Genomic DNA, 15,440 nt, shown 5'->3' on the forward strand with positions numbered 1-15,440 from the left:
ATATTTTCTATTTTTTTTATATAACAAAGAGATTGACATGTCAAATTGGGGAGGCGGAAAATTCCTTTCTTGTTTTAGTTTATATTATAAAATCAAATAAAGTTTATATAACGTAAAAAATAATAAACAATTTACTCTATGAAGAAAAATAATAAAGTAAAGAGTCTAAATTTCATGTTAAATTTTTTTGAGAGAATAAATTTATTTATTTTTAATTAATATAAAAAGTATGAAATTTATTTATAATTTTTCTTTAAAACATCGAGTGAAAAGAAAATTTATCACGTGTGTGAGTGTATCATCTTATATATTAGCGTGATTCAATTCAAAGAAACTTTTGATAATTGTGAATTTGAAATTGTACTGATGTATTTTAAAAATGAGTTTAAATCATACTTCAGGTTGTTCTAATTCAGTTCAATTTCATATTGTTTAAAGTAAAAAAAATTAAACATTTATATAAATAATAAAACGTAATGGATAATACTTTGATTTGGTACTATATTTATATCATTTATCTTGAAATAAATATTATAAAATATACGTTAATTATTATTACATAATTTTTCTATTCCTAAATCTTTTATAATATACAGTATTAAAATGAAATGAACTTTTCATCTCATGTCATCAAATCATAAAGTTAAATTCGAAATTAAAATAAACAACCTTAGTAAAAATTCAAATCGAATTAAATGTGTCTCACGAACACTCCTAATCAGTGGTTTAATAAATTTACTTGGAAGTCAAAAGAAAATATCTTAAAAAATCGACAGCTTCAATAATTTCAGCCTAATTTTTACTTTTGGGCGCGAATTGCAGCCTGATTCATCTCTACGTGTCAAAATTCAATGTTTCATGCTCAGCATTACTATCCAATTAATTGACTCCCAATAAACCAAAAGAAGCAAAACACCCTAAGATAAACGAATATAATTAGAGAATTTGATATCATGAATAAGGAATCACATTCATTTGCTTCGTGGTTTTTCCTATGTATTCATCACAACATAAAGCATCCTCACCTACTTATAAACAGAAGAAGAAAAAAATGTTATTTTACAACAATAAAATAGAAGTAAAGAGTTACATCACCCCCACAACCATGATCCTCAAAATATCAAAACAAAAAATAATAGGAATAATAAAAAAAACGATCCATACACTTGATTGCCATTATCAAAACCTGAGTGCTGTAACGTTAGAGAAAGTTAATAATCAAAGAGCCCATAAATAATATCCAATGGTACGGCCCCGTAGATCACGCGGTTGAGATTCCTCGTGTCCCTTCAGATCAAACGTCTTCAGATGCTCTATCACCACAGCAACCGTCTGGAGACGCCGCTCTAGCACTCCGTTGCTCAACCGCCACATCATCGGCGGTTCTCCGCCGCAACCGAACCAACCAACCTCCTCTCTCCACTTCGCTCCGTTCACATCCCCAATTATTCGAATTCCAACCCTGCAATAAAACCAATCAATAAATTTTAAAACTTTTTTTTATCAACAAATATTAATTAATAGTTGATTTTTTGTTAATTTTTTTAGTGGAGATTCGAACGGCGACCTCTTCTTCCTTCCATTTCCCACTTATATCTCCATCTCCTAGTGCTTGTTAATCGTTTGAAAACGTGAAAGTTGGCAAAATTGAACAAAAAAATAAAGAAATTTATTTTATCATATAACATGAATAAATGAACGAATTATCCTCTTGTATGGTAAATAATTGCAATTACAATTACGAAATTTATATATTAAATTTAAGTGATGCAAACTAAAATAGTAGTTGAATGCATACCTGAAAATCATTGTCCTCCTGGCGACGGCGTTTCAATGTGGTCGAAACCTCGTCCACGTTGTTGCACCGGCTAACCGATTCTTCGCTGCTGGAAGAGCTCGGGGCTGGTGGCGGCGGCTCGGAGGACCAAGGGACAACCTGGTTGTCTCCGTCCTCCTCGTCGGCGGCAACCTCGTCCTCGCTCTCATCGTAGTCATCCTCATCGTCGGTGTCTATGTCGGTGTCTATGTCGTCGTCATTGCCTCCTTGGCTCTCTTGACCTTGTTCGGTGGTTCCGCCGGCGCATCTCTCGCACAGCGAGACGGTGTTTCCGAGGGCGGCGCCGGAGGCCTTCCACGGCGTGGGCGACTGGCACGCGTGGCAGAGGAGCGTGCGCGTGTGTCTTTCCACGAGGAAGTTGGCTCCATGAACCTTGGCGTCGCAGTCCCAGCATAAGCTAGCCTGGTCCGACTCGCAGAAAGTCCGAGCCGGAAGCTTGCACAACTCGCAGTTCTTCATCTCAAAAACCAATTATTTATGATTCAGATTTCAGACTCTTCTCTTCACAGCTTTTCTTCTCTCTCTATCTCTCTTTTCCTCTGCTTCTTTTTTGTTCTGAAATTTTCTCTCTTTCCTCTGCTGGTACGGTATGGTTGAATGGGCGTGAGAAGGAAGAGAAGAGGAAAGAAAGAACAAGTTGCTGAGATATATATAAAAATAAAATATTAATCCTTGTTCATAAGCAAAACCCGAAACTGCCCTCTGTCTATTTAATAGTCCATAAAATACTAAAGTAATTTTCACTCCGATTCTTATCTGCCTTATGATTTGTAGAATGGAACAGCGCGTAAATTAAATTATAGAAATGTTTCCACCGTTAGTTGGGTCTGTGCCTTTTAGGATTATGTGTGAACAAGGATTTTTTTTAAAAAAGAAATTGTTTAATCTTCTACTTTTGCGTGAGATGATTTAATAACTTTAAGACGTGTATTATTTATGATATACTAATATGGATGTTGTCGCATCTCCAAGTATTTAGTAATAGTAACCCCTCGTCCTTCCCCCAACCCCAAGAGTGTGTTCTTTGGGTTTAATGAGTAGTTGTTATCTGTGTGAATTATGATCCAATTCCAACTATTATTATTTTTAAAACAAACGAAAATGAAGAGCATGACTTTTTTTTTTTTTTTTTAATGGTGTGTTTGATTTGTATTTTTTTTTTTAAATTATTTTCATTTTTAAAAAATTAGAATTTTGAAAACATATTTATTTTGAGTTCTTGATTTATGCTTTTAAAAAATAAAAATACTCAAAATACATTTTCAAGAGAAAATCTATTTTTAGATTTATTTAAAATTACATTTCTTGCATCAGTTTTCATTTTATCCAAAACGAGGAGATTCCTGATTTCAACTAAAAATACTAAAAACGAGAAATTTTATTGTTTTTAATTTTTGATTTTTTTGAGAAAATATTTTCATTGAAAATGTTTTCAACAATCCAATCAAATGTATTTTTATCATCATTTTTTATTTTCATTTAAAATAAAAACAGAAAACAATCAAACCAAACACATGTGAGCTAACTTGAGAAAAAAATAAATCACGGTATACATTAGTATTGACTTATTTCAATAAATTGGACAAAATATTCTTCAAAGTATTGTTTTTATTTTTCTTAAGAAATTCCATCATCAAACTTATAAATAAATTAATCAATTATTTACGTAAAAAACGTTTAAATTAATTAGAAAATAAATAAATAAATAAAGTCATAGGTGCATACCAGGTGCAATGTATGTAGAGTTGTGGACCTTATGCATGGAAGGTCTTATCACAACTAAAAATCTCTGCTCTGTGTTACATTAGCTCAATTGATTATATATATAAAATTCGGTGTTATTCACTTTTTCTTCTTTTTTTTCTTAAAAAAGCTTAAAGAACATTTCGTAACATTATTTAGATGTGATTTTCTTTCTTGTTTAATTATGAACTTAATTTTAATTATAAGATGCTAATAACGGAAAACAAAGTTTTTCTTTTTTTTAGAGAAAAAATCAAGGTTTTTGTCGGAGAATAAAATTCACATAAAAAATAGTAGTTTTAATTTGCGTGCATATTTAAAACTTTATCTTCATTATCACGTATAGAGCTGTTTTAGCTTCTATAGAATAAAATGCATTTTTTTATCAAACAAATAATGTAGTATTAAACTAATAGAAATATATAACTTTAGAAATGCCACAACATTTTACTTTAAAAATAGAAGTCACGAAAAGAAAAATAATTATTCAGATAACATTATGTATTCATACTCACAATTTTTTACATATTTTTTTTATATAAATTTTGGTAGATACTCTATAGCGAAAAAAAGTTTGAGTAGATACTACACGTATATTAGACGAGAAATAATTTCGTTTGATTGAAAAAGAAATATGATAGATTTCAAAGTTTACTCTTTGATTATACCTAATACTTTTTAATATTTGAACACAACATCACTTGTTAAGATAAAATAACTTTGTATTTAATGATATTTTAATGTCAAGCGAGATAATGTTCATTTTGATGTTTGATTATCCATTACAGTTGAATAAAATAAACAAAATGTTGATAAATTATATTTAAAGCCAACTCTTAAGTAATGTGAATATTTTTTTTATATTCGGAAACAAATAGTTACATATTTTGATAAGTTAACAATAAGAATAATAAAAAAGTATATAGAAGAAGGAAGCAAAGTGAGGAGTGGTTTTGTGGTGTGCGGGGACGCCAGGTGTCTGCATGGAAGGGAACAAGAAGGTTTGAGTTTTGTGTGGTGTTGGACCAATGGACCCCAGACTCTAGTCCATGCATCCCACGCCTTATAAGCATAAATGCTTCTTTCCTTTGGGCTTATTTGATATTTTTCCAGGAACAGTAATACGCTATGTACGTGGCGCTAAGGCATCATGGAGATTCCGATTTGCTTAGGTGGCTCCATTTCATTCACTCCGCCATCTGGATTTAGATGTGGTCATGTTTTTCTGATTTGATTTCCCTCTCTCACCAACTCCATAACTTGTCATCCAAATCACAATCGCCCATGCCCAAACTGCTCTTCACGCGCTTTCAGCACCCACGTGCCCTCTGCCACCTTTGCCATTCCTATTGGCTGCTCCTTTCTTCCAAACTATGTGCACTGTTTTCTTTTTTCTTTTAATTTGTTCCTGTGTGCGCTTATGGCGAACGTGGACAAGAACAACGCCGTTTTCGTGATCGCTTTCTCTCTCTGAATATGATTCCGGGGAAGGAAGGTTTACGGCCCCAAGTACGCCACTAAGTCAACATTGGCGGGGTTCCTCTTGTTTTAGAGATTTGAATATTCCATTCCAGAATGGACGTTGCAGAGGGCAAAAAGAATTAGCTTTGTTTGTGAATTCTAGTTACTGCAGGAGGTTTCATGTTGATGGACCATGAATTTGGGATTTTTTTTTATCCGTGGAAAATAAAAATCAAAGATAATATCAACCCTTTAGAATAACTCACCCACCATATTTCAATCAATTAAACTATGTGGGCTTTACAGAATATCTATCCTTTATTGGCTGATTGATGAAAGTATGACGTATTTAGAAACTATTTATTGAAAAAAAATAATTTAGAATTATATTATTGAATTAGGATTGTTTTGATCAATTAACAGGTTAATCCGTTTGTTAAATTAAGAGTTCAGTGTTACATCAATATTTTAATTTATTTAAAAAATTGGATTGGCAAGCAATACATATGATATTAGGGGTGAATATATGGAGTCAGGAAATGTTAGGTGCATCCAGCAATATTGCTGGTGCACCCAGCAATTAGGTAAATATGCAAAACTGTCATTGTGTCAAAGTTTGAAAATAAAACTAATTTAACGAAAGAATAAATTGTTGTACCGGAACAAATTATTTTAACGAAAGAACTTTCTTTTGAAGAAGCTACCGGAAGAAGGTTCTTCCAATAGAACAATTTGTTCTATCAGAAGAACCTTCTTCTGGAGAAGTTACCGGAAGAATTTTTTCCAGTAGCTTTGTTCTTCCAGAAAAACCTTCTTCCAGAGAAGCTTACTGGAAGAAGTTCTTCCAGATAAACAATTTATTCTTCCGGAAGAACAAAGTTACCGGAAGAAGTTCTTCAGGTAACTTTTTTGCACCAAAGTTTTTTCGGATGAACAAATTGTTCATCTGGAAGAACCTTCTTCCAGTAACTTCTTTGGAAGAAGGTTCTTCGGTAGAACAAATTGTCCATCTAGAAGAACTTTCTTCTAGAAGAAGGATTTTTTTTTTAAATTAGTTTTATTTTTAAACTTTGGCACAAGGACAATTTTGTCCATTCACCTAATTGCTGGGTGCATCGACAATGTTGCTGGGTGCACCTAGCATGTCACTATGGAGTCGAGTCCCCAAATCCGCCTGCGAAACCCACAAATTATGATCCTTACAAAATTTAATCGATCTCATAGGAAAGGATTTTTGGCCCACGGACTAGCTTGCATAACACAAAAGTCACTTTAAATTTGACGTGTAAGACTTTGATGTTTTATTATTCTTTATTAGTCTTGAAAATGTTTGATATTTTATTTTGAGTTTAATGTTTAATTGAATATTTATATTTATATTTTTTTTATTGGATATTAGTCTTGGAAATATTTAATATTTTATTGAGAGTTAAATGTTTAATATTTAATTGAATATAATGTTTAATGTTTGTTAGGGCAAATAATGTTTTTACAACTCTCAAGTGTTTTGACTAAACAAACAAGGTCTGTCTTATGAAGAGTCTCAAGACGATAATCATTTTTATGAAGTATACGTGTTTTCATATAATTATACAATAGTTAAACATAGTGATTCATTTCTATCTTAGTCTTATAAAAACATATGTGCATAGTCTCATCTCCTAGTAGGAACAAAATGCACATATACTCAGGGCATAACACGAAAAACATATTCAGAGCATAACCTTGTTCTTAATTTGAAATGTGATGTGTATATTTTCAATGACGGTTTGAGATAATTGTAGGCATTGCACATGGCATATTTGGAGGCAAAGAAACTGGATCAAGTACAGAGAGAGTAATGGGAACCTAGTAAGTTCGCCAATTACTTGTGATTGCATGTGAACGTGTCATTGTTAATGTTGTGCAATCGAGGGGGAAAGTAATGTTAGATATACTAACCTGAATATAATTAAAATACTCATCAGCATTTCCCCAAAGATGTACAAACACCTAATATATATATATATATATATATATATATATAAAGTAAACAAGAAGCCAGTTGGCGTGTTGTTGTCAGCCATCAAGATATCAGATATTACAAGTGACTCATACTAAAAGTCTTCAAAAATTCCATAGAATTGTAGCTAATTAGCTTAACAGTTAATACCAAATGCAGTGGCAAGAAATAAAAAGGAAGAGAAAGCAACCTTCATGTATGCACGCATTAAAATCAAACTGGTATTAAGCCAAGAAAATTGTGCCTGCCATGGAGCATTTGCAAAAGATTCAGCAACTTAAGACTAATATCAATCAATCTAGCAGCACCAATATAGAAAAAGGCAATTCAGCATTATGCAATTACCACTAATAATCACAAAAGTTGAAACTATAAGTCACAAATCTTAATTCTATTTTATTTTATTTTATTTCAAGATCAGTCACTTGGCACAATGACATTATGTAGCCAACCACATTTCACACATCCTGTGATCCATAAAATTACAAACAAGTGTAAAAATATAAAGTCTATAAACTACATAATAAATTTACCTGAAAGTATCTGCAGTCTCTGCATCTGAGAATTGCACCAGTGCCTAGACAGTGGCAGTTGAACTAAGCCTGAAATCTTGCTAGCAAGTAACTATACTATACATGAGATGGACTACATAATGCATCTAAATACATGACTACTACATCTCTGAGATACTTTCAGATTCAAGTTAAAATAACACGAAAAACGTTTAAATAGCATGCATCTACATACATGATTCTCTTGACTGGGACTGGGATAGTGATGATACAAAATGTTCAACAAAAAGAGTAGATTAAAGTTAAAATAACACGAAAAACGTTAATAATGTCGTTATTAGTGATGCCCAGTCTTTCGACGATTATCATTAATTTTAAGTGTCACCTATATATAAAGGAAATCTGCGACGATTAATACATGCATGCATATTTATGTGGTACTGCGAGCGTCAATGGCATATATATATATAAAAGTCGTTCTAAGTCGTCGTCAAGACTCAAGGTCTACGCATTTTGTCACTTCACTTTTGGCCAAGCTCTATCAGCCTACTGCGTTTCTTCTTTGTCTTGGAATATTATTAAACATAGTGGGGACGGGGTTATCAACTTGGTTGTAGCAGCCTACATTAAGTTGAATAGTTATTAGTATTTTAGTATCTCTATTGTATAGAATAAATGTTTATTTACATATAATTAAATATTTTGAAGAAATTATAGATATAACTTTACGGCATGTTTATGACTAATGAGTTCTTTTTAGCCTAGCTATTTTAATAAGGTGTATGAGATAGTTTACGAAAAAACTTACCATTTACCATATTAAAATAGTTTAAACATATAACCCTCTTATAGATTAAACATAAGCATCTGTATGATAAACATTTGTTTACTAAACACTTAATTAAGTTGCTTACCAAAACATATTCTAAAATTAATAAAAATAAATAAATATTCTTACAGTTTTTTTAAAGTGTGAAACATTGCATACAATAAAATAATTAATGACTTATTTTTACTTAATTTAGATTAATATATTACAAATATTGATTCATTAAATTACCTAATAATGATTTCAAAGAGGTACAAATTATTTTATTAATTTTTTTTATAAAACAAATAACTTGCTCATTTAGGAGACATTTATTTTATGAAATCTTATTAAATTTCTAAAATTGTAAAAATAAAAATAAGTATTCCAATATTTATTAAAAGATAATAAAAAAATATTCAAACAACTCATTCTCAACGAATCTATATTATACATGTTTATTCTATTCAATACATTACTAACTATTCAACTGAATATCACTTTATAACACTAAAAACTAAAATAACTATTCAACTCAATATTATATATTATATAATATCACATCACTTTATAACATTAAAAATTAAAATAAAATCATGATTTAACTATGTTGAATCTAATCAATTAGAAATAACTTAAACATGAATATTTATACAGTACTCTTCTTTATGCTAAGACCAAATCATGTACTCTTTGTTAAAAAGGAAATGAATTATAAGATAACAACAATCCTTAAAATTAATACATGTCTCTAAATTTTTCTTATTTTATTTGTATTCTAACTATAGGATCCATCATGGACTATCGACCTTCTTGATAACTACTCTCAAATTGCAGACTTATTTCTGGTTTGCTAGAAGAGGAAGCTGAACTAGAAAAATGCTTGTTCACAAAAAAGGTTGGTTGCGTGGGAATTGGCATGGTTGCTGTCTCTATGTCAAGCATGTACAAAACATTTGACATAGTGGGTCGATCACCTGGTTCATCTTGTATACATAATAGCCCAATAACTGCACATTTAATGAATTGATTTTCGTTGCATGTTTCACCAAGGGATTGATCCATTAAATCCAGTAGCTTCTTCTCTGTCCATAACTTCCATGCCTGATACAAAATGTCCAGAGAAATTATTGGTAAGTTAACATATATATCGCAAAAGCATGCATAATCCAAAAGTGCAACACAAGAAACATACATGACCCAAAAGGCTAGAAATTTGTTTGGACTGATAGAACCCGGTGTTCTTTTTTCCACTAAGAATCTCTAGTAGGACTACTCCAAAGCTGAAAACATCCGACTTGATTGAAAAAAATCCATCCAAGGCATACTCTGGAGCCATATATCCACTGCAAAAATAAAAATAAAAAATTTAGTTATATGTATGTGTAAAACATCAAATTCGATAAATTAACAAAGACACGTCACAAGTACTTTGGTGAACTTACTAGGTTCCAACTATTCTCTCTGTACTTGCTTCAGTTTCTTTTCCCCCAAATATTTTGGCAAGGCCAAAGTCTGATATCTTTGGATTCATATCCTCATCTAGAAGAATGTTGCTGGTTTTGAGGTCTCTATGAATCACTCTCAATCTCGAGTCTTGGTGAAGATAGAGAAGGCCACGTGCAATGCCTAGAATTATCTCAAACCGCATTGGCCAATCCAGGAGTAAAGTTCGTGTCCGGTCTTTCAAGATATACATTTCACATTTGAAAGAATAATAAGGTTATTAAATTTATGATTGAAATAATTAAGGTGCACTTTAGAGAAGTTATGTGATGTAACATGTGATACTCACCAAATATAAATGAGTCCAAGCTCTTGTTTGGCATGTATTCATAAAGTAAGATTTTTTCATCTCCTTTTATGCAATAGCCCCTGAGTCTAACAAGGTTCCGATGTTGAAGTTTTGCTATCAAAATAACCTCATTCTTGAATTCCTGTAAGCCTTGAGTGGAAACACTTGAAAGCCTTTTTACTGCTATATCTTGACCTCCAGGAAACGTTCCCTGCATAAAAAAATTTCCATATATCATGAGAATTCTTGCAAGGACTCATTGTTAGGTGGGTAATAAAGTTAATTGAACTAAACCAATCACCTTATACACAGGCCCATAACCTCCTCTTCCAAGTTTGTTAGAATCTGAAAAATTAGCTGTAGCTGCTAGAATGCTTGCAAAGGTATAACAGGGTACTTCAATGCCTTCAATGTCTTTTTCTGCTAAACTTCCTAAGCCAATCAAACCTTTCACATGTCTTTCACTCTCATATAAGCTCTCCTGAATCCGAGCATTTGCCTGACCTGAACTCCATAACAAGATTACATGTGTGAAGATAAAAGATTTTGAATTCAACATGCAAAACTAAAAATTATTACCAAGCTCATGAGCTTTTTTCTTTCTCCGCACTATGGCAAATGCTATTGTGCATGCCAGAATAGCCATGCCACTAAGAATTACTATAAGAATCAATTCCAGCTGGTTGGTTGAATGCTCTTCTGTCCAAGGAAGGAAATAAAATGCAAAAAGTGAGAGGGAAAATACCTTGAATTGACACAACAGTTTATTTAACATTCTAGTCACGACGTTACTTTGGTAAATCCAGAACCAGTACTAAACCCAGCTACACATGGAACAGTAAGAAAACTGTAAATATACCGAAGAAAATCTCTTGAAAGATTGTTCTTAATTGGAATTTGGAATTTGTTCAACAATGCTTGGCAGAAGAAGGAAACCAAGGTGCATGGCTATAATAAAATGCTAACCTAAGGTGCAACTCATGATTGTGTTATTCCACTTATAGTTTGAGTCACAACGGCACCTGCTTCCTCCTTCACTTGTTTCTCTGCATGTCGAATGGGGCCAATTGTGGCAATCTATTAGCTCAGTACAGGGCGGTTCTGGTGCTGGTAGCCAAGTAATTTTAATCTTTCCATCATCATCAGCTTCAGAACACTGATCAGTTACATTAAATGGAAAATTAGGCGTGATATTTTGATTGCTGGAATTACAGGGATATGAACCATTTGGCTGAATGTAAAACATTCTGGTATCTTCATCGATCCAAATAACTTGGTGTGATGTTCCTCCCAGTATCTTGAAGGTAACTTGGCCTGTCGATTTATTACAATTGAAGTTGTTGTACATGGGGTCTCCACAGTTTGGCCCAGTGCTTAGCGGATAAGGAATCACGTATATGCCGCATGGTTCACAAGATTTTGCATATGGTACTGCACAAGAACATGCTTATTCAGGGATAAATCATGTGGCAATCATGCATGTTTACAACTGCTTTATCTTTCAACTTTCAAGTTAGCAAATCCTTAATCTCGTTCACACACACAAAGAAACAAAGTACATCCAGGCAAGGACGGATCCAAAAATCGACTAAAGGGGCTAAAAATAATTAAATAAACTAAAATTTTATCAATAAAAAATACTTAAATTAAGCATATGGCATGCTCAATTTAAGACACTAATACAAAATAATAAATAACAAATAACATGTATCAATGAAATTAACCGATATAAATTACCTAAAAAGATAGCAGGAGAACAAAAAGTCTGATACAATAAAAGTAAAGAATTACCAAAATATTATTTTACTATATTGACATCAGTTTAATTTGCAAAAAAGAGAATGAAATTTCACCTTTCAATTTGTGTATTCTTAGAATACAAAAAATAATTTTATTTGTTTAATGGAAAGGGAGTTAAGAATATCTGCAGTTTTAAAAAATAGTATTTTTTTGCATTACATGAATATTGTAAACTTAAACAAAATTTAAAAAAAATGATTAAAAATATAAACATATAACTAAAATTTCATCATTATTATTTAATATTGAAATTATGTGGTAAAAAGAAATTAAATTTTAAAATTCTCACTTTTGAAAATAAATAATTAAATTTAATTATAAAGGTTGATTATAGACTATTTCTACATCCATTGAAAACTGAAAAAAAAGTTGATCCTATAATAAAAATAAAACATTAAAATGATGGTGAGAATCTTATAAATTGTATGCATTATATGCAATTTATGTTTTCTTTTAAATTCTAAATCCGTTTGAAAAAATAGTGTGAAATGAAGGAGTATTATTTAAAAAAAAATTATATTAATCATAGAAATTAGAATCGCCACAACAAGGACTCAAGGATTAATTACCCAATTCATAATTTACAAAAGACATTGCTGCATAAAAATACAGCGCCCCCACACCACAATACCTTCATCTACCAGGCAAGCTTTACACATATAGTAAGCCCACCTTCACAAGAGACTAAGTACATATAAAATCTGTGCAGGAATAAAAATATGCATCGAAGAGAAAATAAAATAACGAAGGATTACTAATGAATTTATTAGAAGTTGAGCAAGAAGATTGCTGCATCCATCTCTGCATCCCGCACACCACAAATGATTTTTTTTGGTTCACCAAATTAGGAATTCTCAATTTTACTCCCACTAATGATTTTAGTTTCTATTAAGTACTCTTTAAATTAAGTGTATTAACATGAAACACATAAAGAGATGAGAAGGAGAGCGTACCTATATCTGATCTCTTAACCAGGATAGACAGAATAGGACCAGGAACGAACTCCTCTAGAAAATCACTATTGTACCTCTCTAGAAGAGTAGATAAATCTCTTCTCCAGATCTTGCATGTCGAGGAGTGATCTCGATCATATGACGTACTATTACTATATGAATATGCCTGGCACTGAGACTCAGAACACTTGGTATTATTGTTAAGGCATAATGATTGACATTCTGCTTCTGTTCCGTCAAAGGATTCTTGGTCTGGGAGATCACCAACTTTTATGTTGGTTAAGTTCAGGAACATCACGTCCTTCTTGTCGATACACGATGATGTTGATTTTCTAACACATCCTTTGTCTTGGATTTCTCCGGCAGGCCGGCGACGGAATCCTGGTAAACATCTGCAAGGCTCCAGATTCAGATTCAAATTATTTTTGTTACAGAAGCCGAAGCTCCCGCAACAGTTATATATGTCGCACTTGTCAGCAGGCCTTGACCAGCGTTTATCCCATTGCCGGTCATCCTCATCCCACTTGAGAAATTGTATCTCCCCGCTATAATTCATTAATAGCATTGATTTCCCGTATCTGTAAGCTCTCCCTGGATTTAAAGTTATTCCTGATAATTTGTACGGTACTTTACCCGAAGTGGCGTTTTCCAACAACCTAGCAATTCTATAATCAATTGCATCAAGTGTCCAGTAACGCTTTAAATGCTTTTCCACTACGAACTTTTGACCATGAATCAGCTTAAAGGAGAAGTTCCCAGGCGAGGGGTCAGTGGCGTCTTTCCAAGAAATCAACGATAAATTTGCATCCATTTTCATGCCAGGTAGAAACGTGTCTGTTGGGTTTTGGAAGCTCTGCCACAGGTAACTCGTAATTCCCAAGTTATCGTCCATTAGTACTAGGTTCCCTGAATCTAGGAGCTTCACTGTTCTGTTTGTGGACGAGGAGGCTTCAAGTTTAGAGGACCAATATCTTTTTGATGAAGCACCTTCTACCACCATATTTCCATCCTCTGCAATTCGAAAAACTCTACTGGAATCTTCAACAGGCTTGTCTCTATTGGCAACCCATACCGCTTTTTGTGTTTCCTTCTCCAACTCGCGATACCATATCCCCAAGTAGTATTTTTTTTCTCCACTTAAAGAAAAGAAGCCCAGCTCAAATGTGCGGCTAGATGAAACAAGGTTCCCAGTCCTGTTCTGAGTTATCTCCTGGCCAGCGATCAAAGTATCTCCAGCGAAACAGAGTTGGAACCATAGCGCCAAAGAAACAAGAAAGGAAAAGAACAACAGAAGCTCACCAGTTCTCATGACTAATGCAAATTAAAGCTTCTTGATAGCTCTGATCCTTCCTCTCAAACATTTGAAATCAAATGCTATCGAATCAAACTTGCTAGTATTCGAACCACGCGCTTATTAGGTGCCATTAATTGTTGACCACCTATACGATAGATAGACTTTATAATAGTCGTAATTTAACTGGGATAGTGATGATACAGAATTTTCAACCATAAAAAAAGTAGACTAAAGTTAAAATAACACGAAAAACTTTTATGATGTGGTTATTAGTGATATCGAGTTTTTCCACTATAATCATTAATGTTGGATCTCGTTAATAATGGAAATCTGCTATGATTAATACATGCATGCATATTTATGTGGTACTAATGGGAGCCACAATGACATATATGTCTAAGTCATCGTCAAGACTCAAGGTCTACGCCATTTGTCGGTACTCTCCCAGTCCTTATACCTTGATCACTTTCACTCTGGCCTGCCTCTGTCAGCGTAAGGCGTTTCTTCTGGGGCTTGGAATATTATTAAACTTTGTGGGGTTAATCGACTTGGTTGTAGCAGCCTATATTTAATTGAATAGTTATTAGTAGTATTTTAGTATTCGACTTTAATAAAATAAATGTTTATTTATATATAATTAAATGTTTTAAAGAAATTGTAGAAATAACTAATTATGACATGTTTTTGAGTTGTTTTTACCTTATTTTAATAAGGTGTATTAGATAGTTTAGTAAAAAAATTATAAATTATATAAAAAAGTTTAATGATTTTTTATCGATAAATGTTAATTTGTTAAAATGATAATTTTATTAGTGAAGGATATCAAACTCTTGATCTTTTCATTCTTTTTTAATCATTCAGTTGATCTTATATCTCTTAAATATAAAATTATTTTTATATAAATACATATTATATAATTTTTTTAATAAATCTAAAAAAATGTATCACATTTTTATTCAATTAATTATAATATTATCATTTATCATTCAATTTATTCACAATATTACATAGCAAAAATATCTATAATAAAACAGGCATGAAAATATTTTTTAAACACAACCCACCCATCCTGGTTGGATCATATTTGGATAAACCTACGTGTGAGGAGGGGCCTTTACACCTTTTGGTGTCTCTGAATCAGCCTACTAGCTGTCATCTTGTTTCTTTTGGCCAATGTTATTTCCTGGAAAAACATCTTTTACATTTTTTCTATTACTATATTTTTAGTCAGTTGT

General features: G+C 32.4%; 2 protein-coding genes across 3 annotated transcripts; both read right to left on the bottom strand.

Annotated features, from left to right (window-relative positions):
- Window positions 1-1,032: 1,032 nt before the first annotated feature.
- LOC100801024 (zinc finger protein CONSTANS-LIKE 1) lies at window positions 1,033-2,646 on the bottom strand. The gene is made up of 2 exons (XM_003543323.4): window positions 1,799-2,646; window positions 1,033-1,462 (listed from the first exon to the last, which is right to left on the bottom strand). The coding sequence occupies exons 1-2, from the start codon at window positions 2,294-2,296 to the stop codon at window positions 1,295-1,297; spliced, it is 666 nt and encodes a 221-aa protein (XP_003543371.1). The 5' UTR covers window positions 2,297-2,646; the 3' UTR covers window positions 1,033-1,294.
- A 6,154-nt stretch (window positions 2,647-8,800) lies between these two features.
- LOC100817898 (G-type lectin S-receptor-like serine/threonine-protein kinase At4g03230) lies at window positions 8,801-14,408 on the bottom strand. 2 transcript variants are annotated; one of them, XM_003541879.5, is made up of 8 exons: window positions 12,912-14,406; window positions 11,125-11,589; window positions 10,738-10,857; window positions 10,460-10,662; window positions 10,159-10,369; window positions 9,809-10,046; window positions 9,559-9,709; window positions 8,801-9,467 (listed from the first exon to the last, which is right to left on the bottom strand). In XM_003541879.5, exons 1-8 carry the CDS (start codon window positions 14,218-14,220, stop codon window positions 9,165-9,167), a joined length of 3,000 nt encoding a protein of 999 aa, XP_003541927.1. In that variant the 5' UTR covers window positions 14,221-14,406; the 3' UTR covers window positions 8,801-9,164. The 2 variants fall into 2 exon arrangements, with proteins under 2 accessions (XP_003541927.1, XP_014621461.1); XM_014765975.3 differs by having other exon boundaries at window positions 9,026-9,467; window positions 10,738-10,854; window positions 12,912-14,408.
- Between the last annotated feature and the right edge of the window lie 1,032 nt (window positions 14,409-15,440).

The sequence above is a fragment of the Glycine max genome, chromosome 13, assembly GCF_000004515.6.
Source record: "Glycine max cultivar Williams 82 chromosome 13, Glycine_max_v4.0, whole genome shotgun sequence".
NCBI classification, from domain to species: domain Eukaryota; kingdom Viridiplantae; phylum Streptophyta; class Magnoliopsida; order Fabales; family Fabaceae; genus Glycine; species Glycine max.

What these genes read in the sequence shown, in the direction of transcription:
- LOC100801024 (XM_003543323.4), bottom strand. Translation starts at nt 2,296, where the DNA reads ATGAAGAACTGCGAGTTGTGCAAGCTTCCGGCTCGGACTTTCTGCGAG. An exon ending in AGGAGGACAATGATTTTCAG is followed by an intron (nt 1,463 to 1,798) that starts GTATGCATTCAA and finishes GTTTTATTGCAG; the next exon opens with GGTTGGAATTCGAATAATTG.
- LOC100817898 (XM_003541879.5), bottom strand. Translation starts at nt 14,220, where the DNA reads ATGAGAACTGGTGAGCTTCTGTTGTTCTTTTCCTTTCTTGTTTCTTTG. An exon ending in AATCATGAGTTGCACCTTAG is followed by an intron (nt 10,858 to 11,124) that starts GTTAGCATTTTA and finishes TTCCTTGGACAG; the next exon opens with AAGAGCATTCAACCAACCAG. An exon ending in GAAAAAAGCTCATGAGCTTG is followed by an intron (nt 10,663 to 10,737) that starts GTAATAATTTTT and finishes TATGGAGTTCAG; the next exon opens with GTCAGGCAAATGCTCGGATT.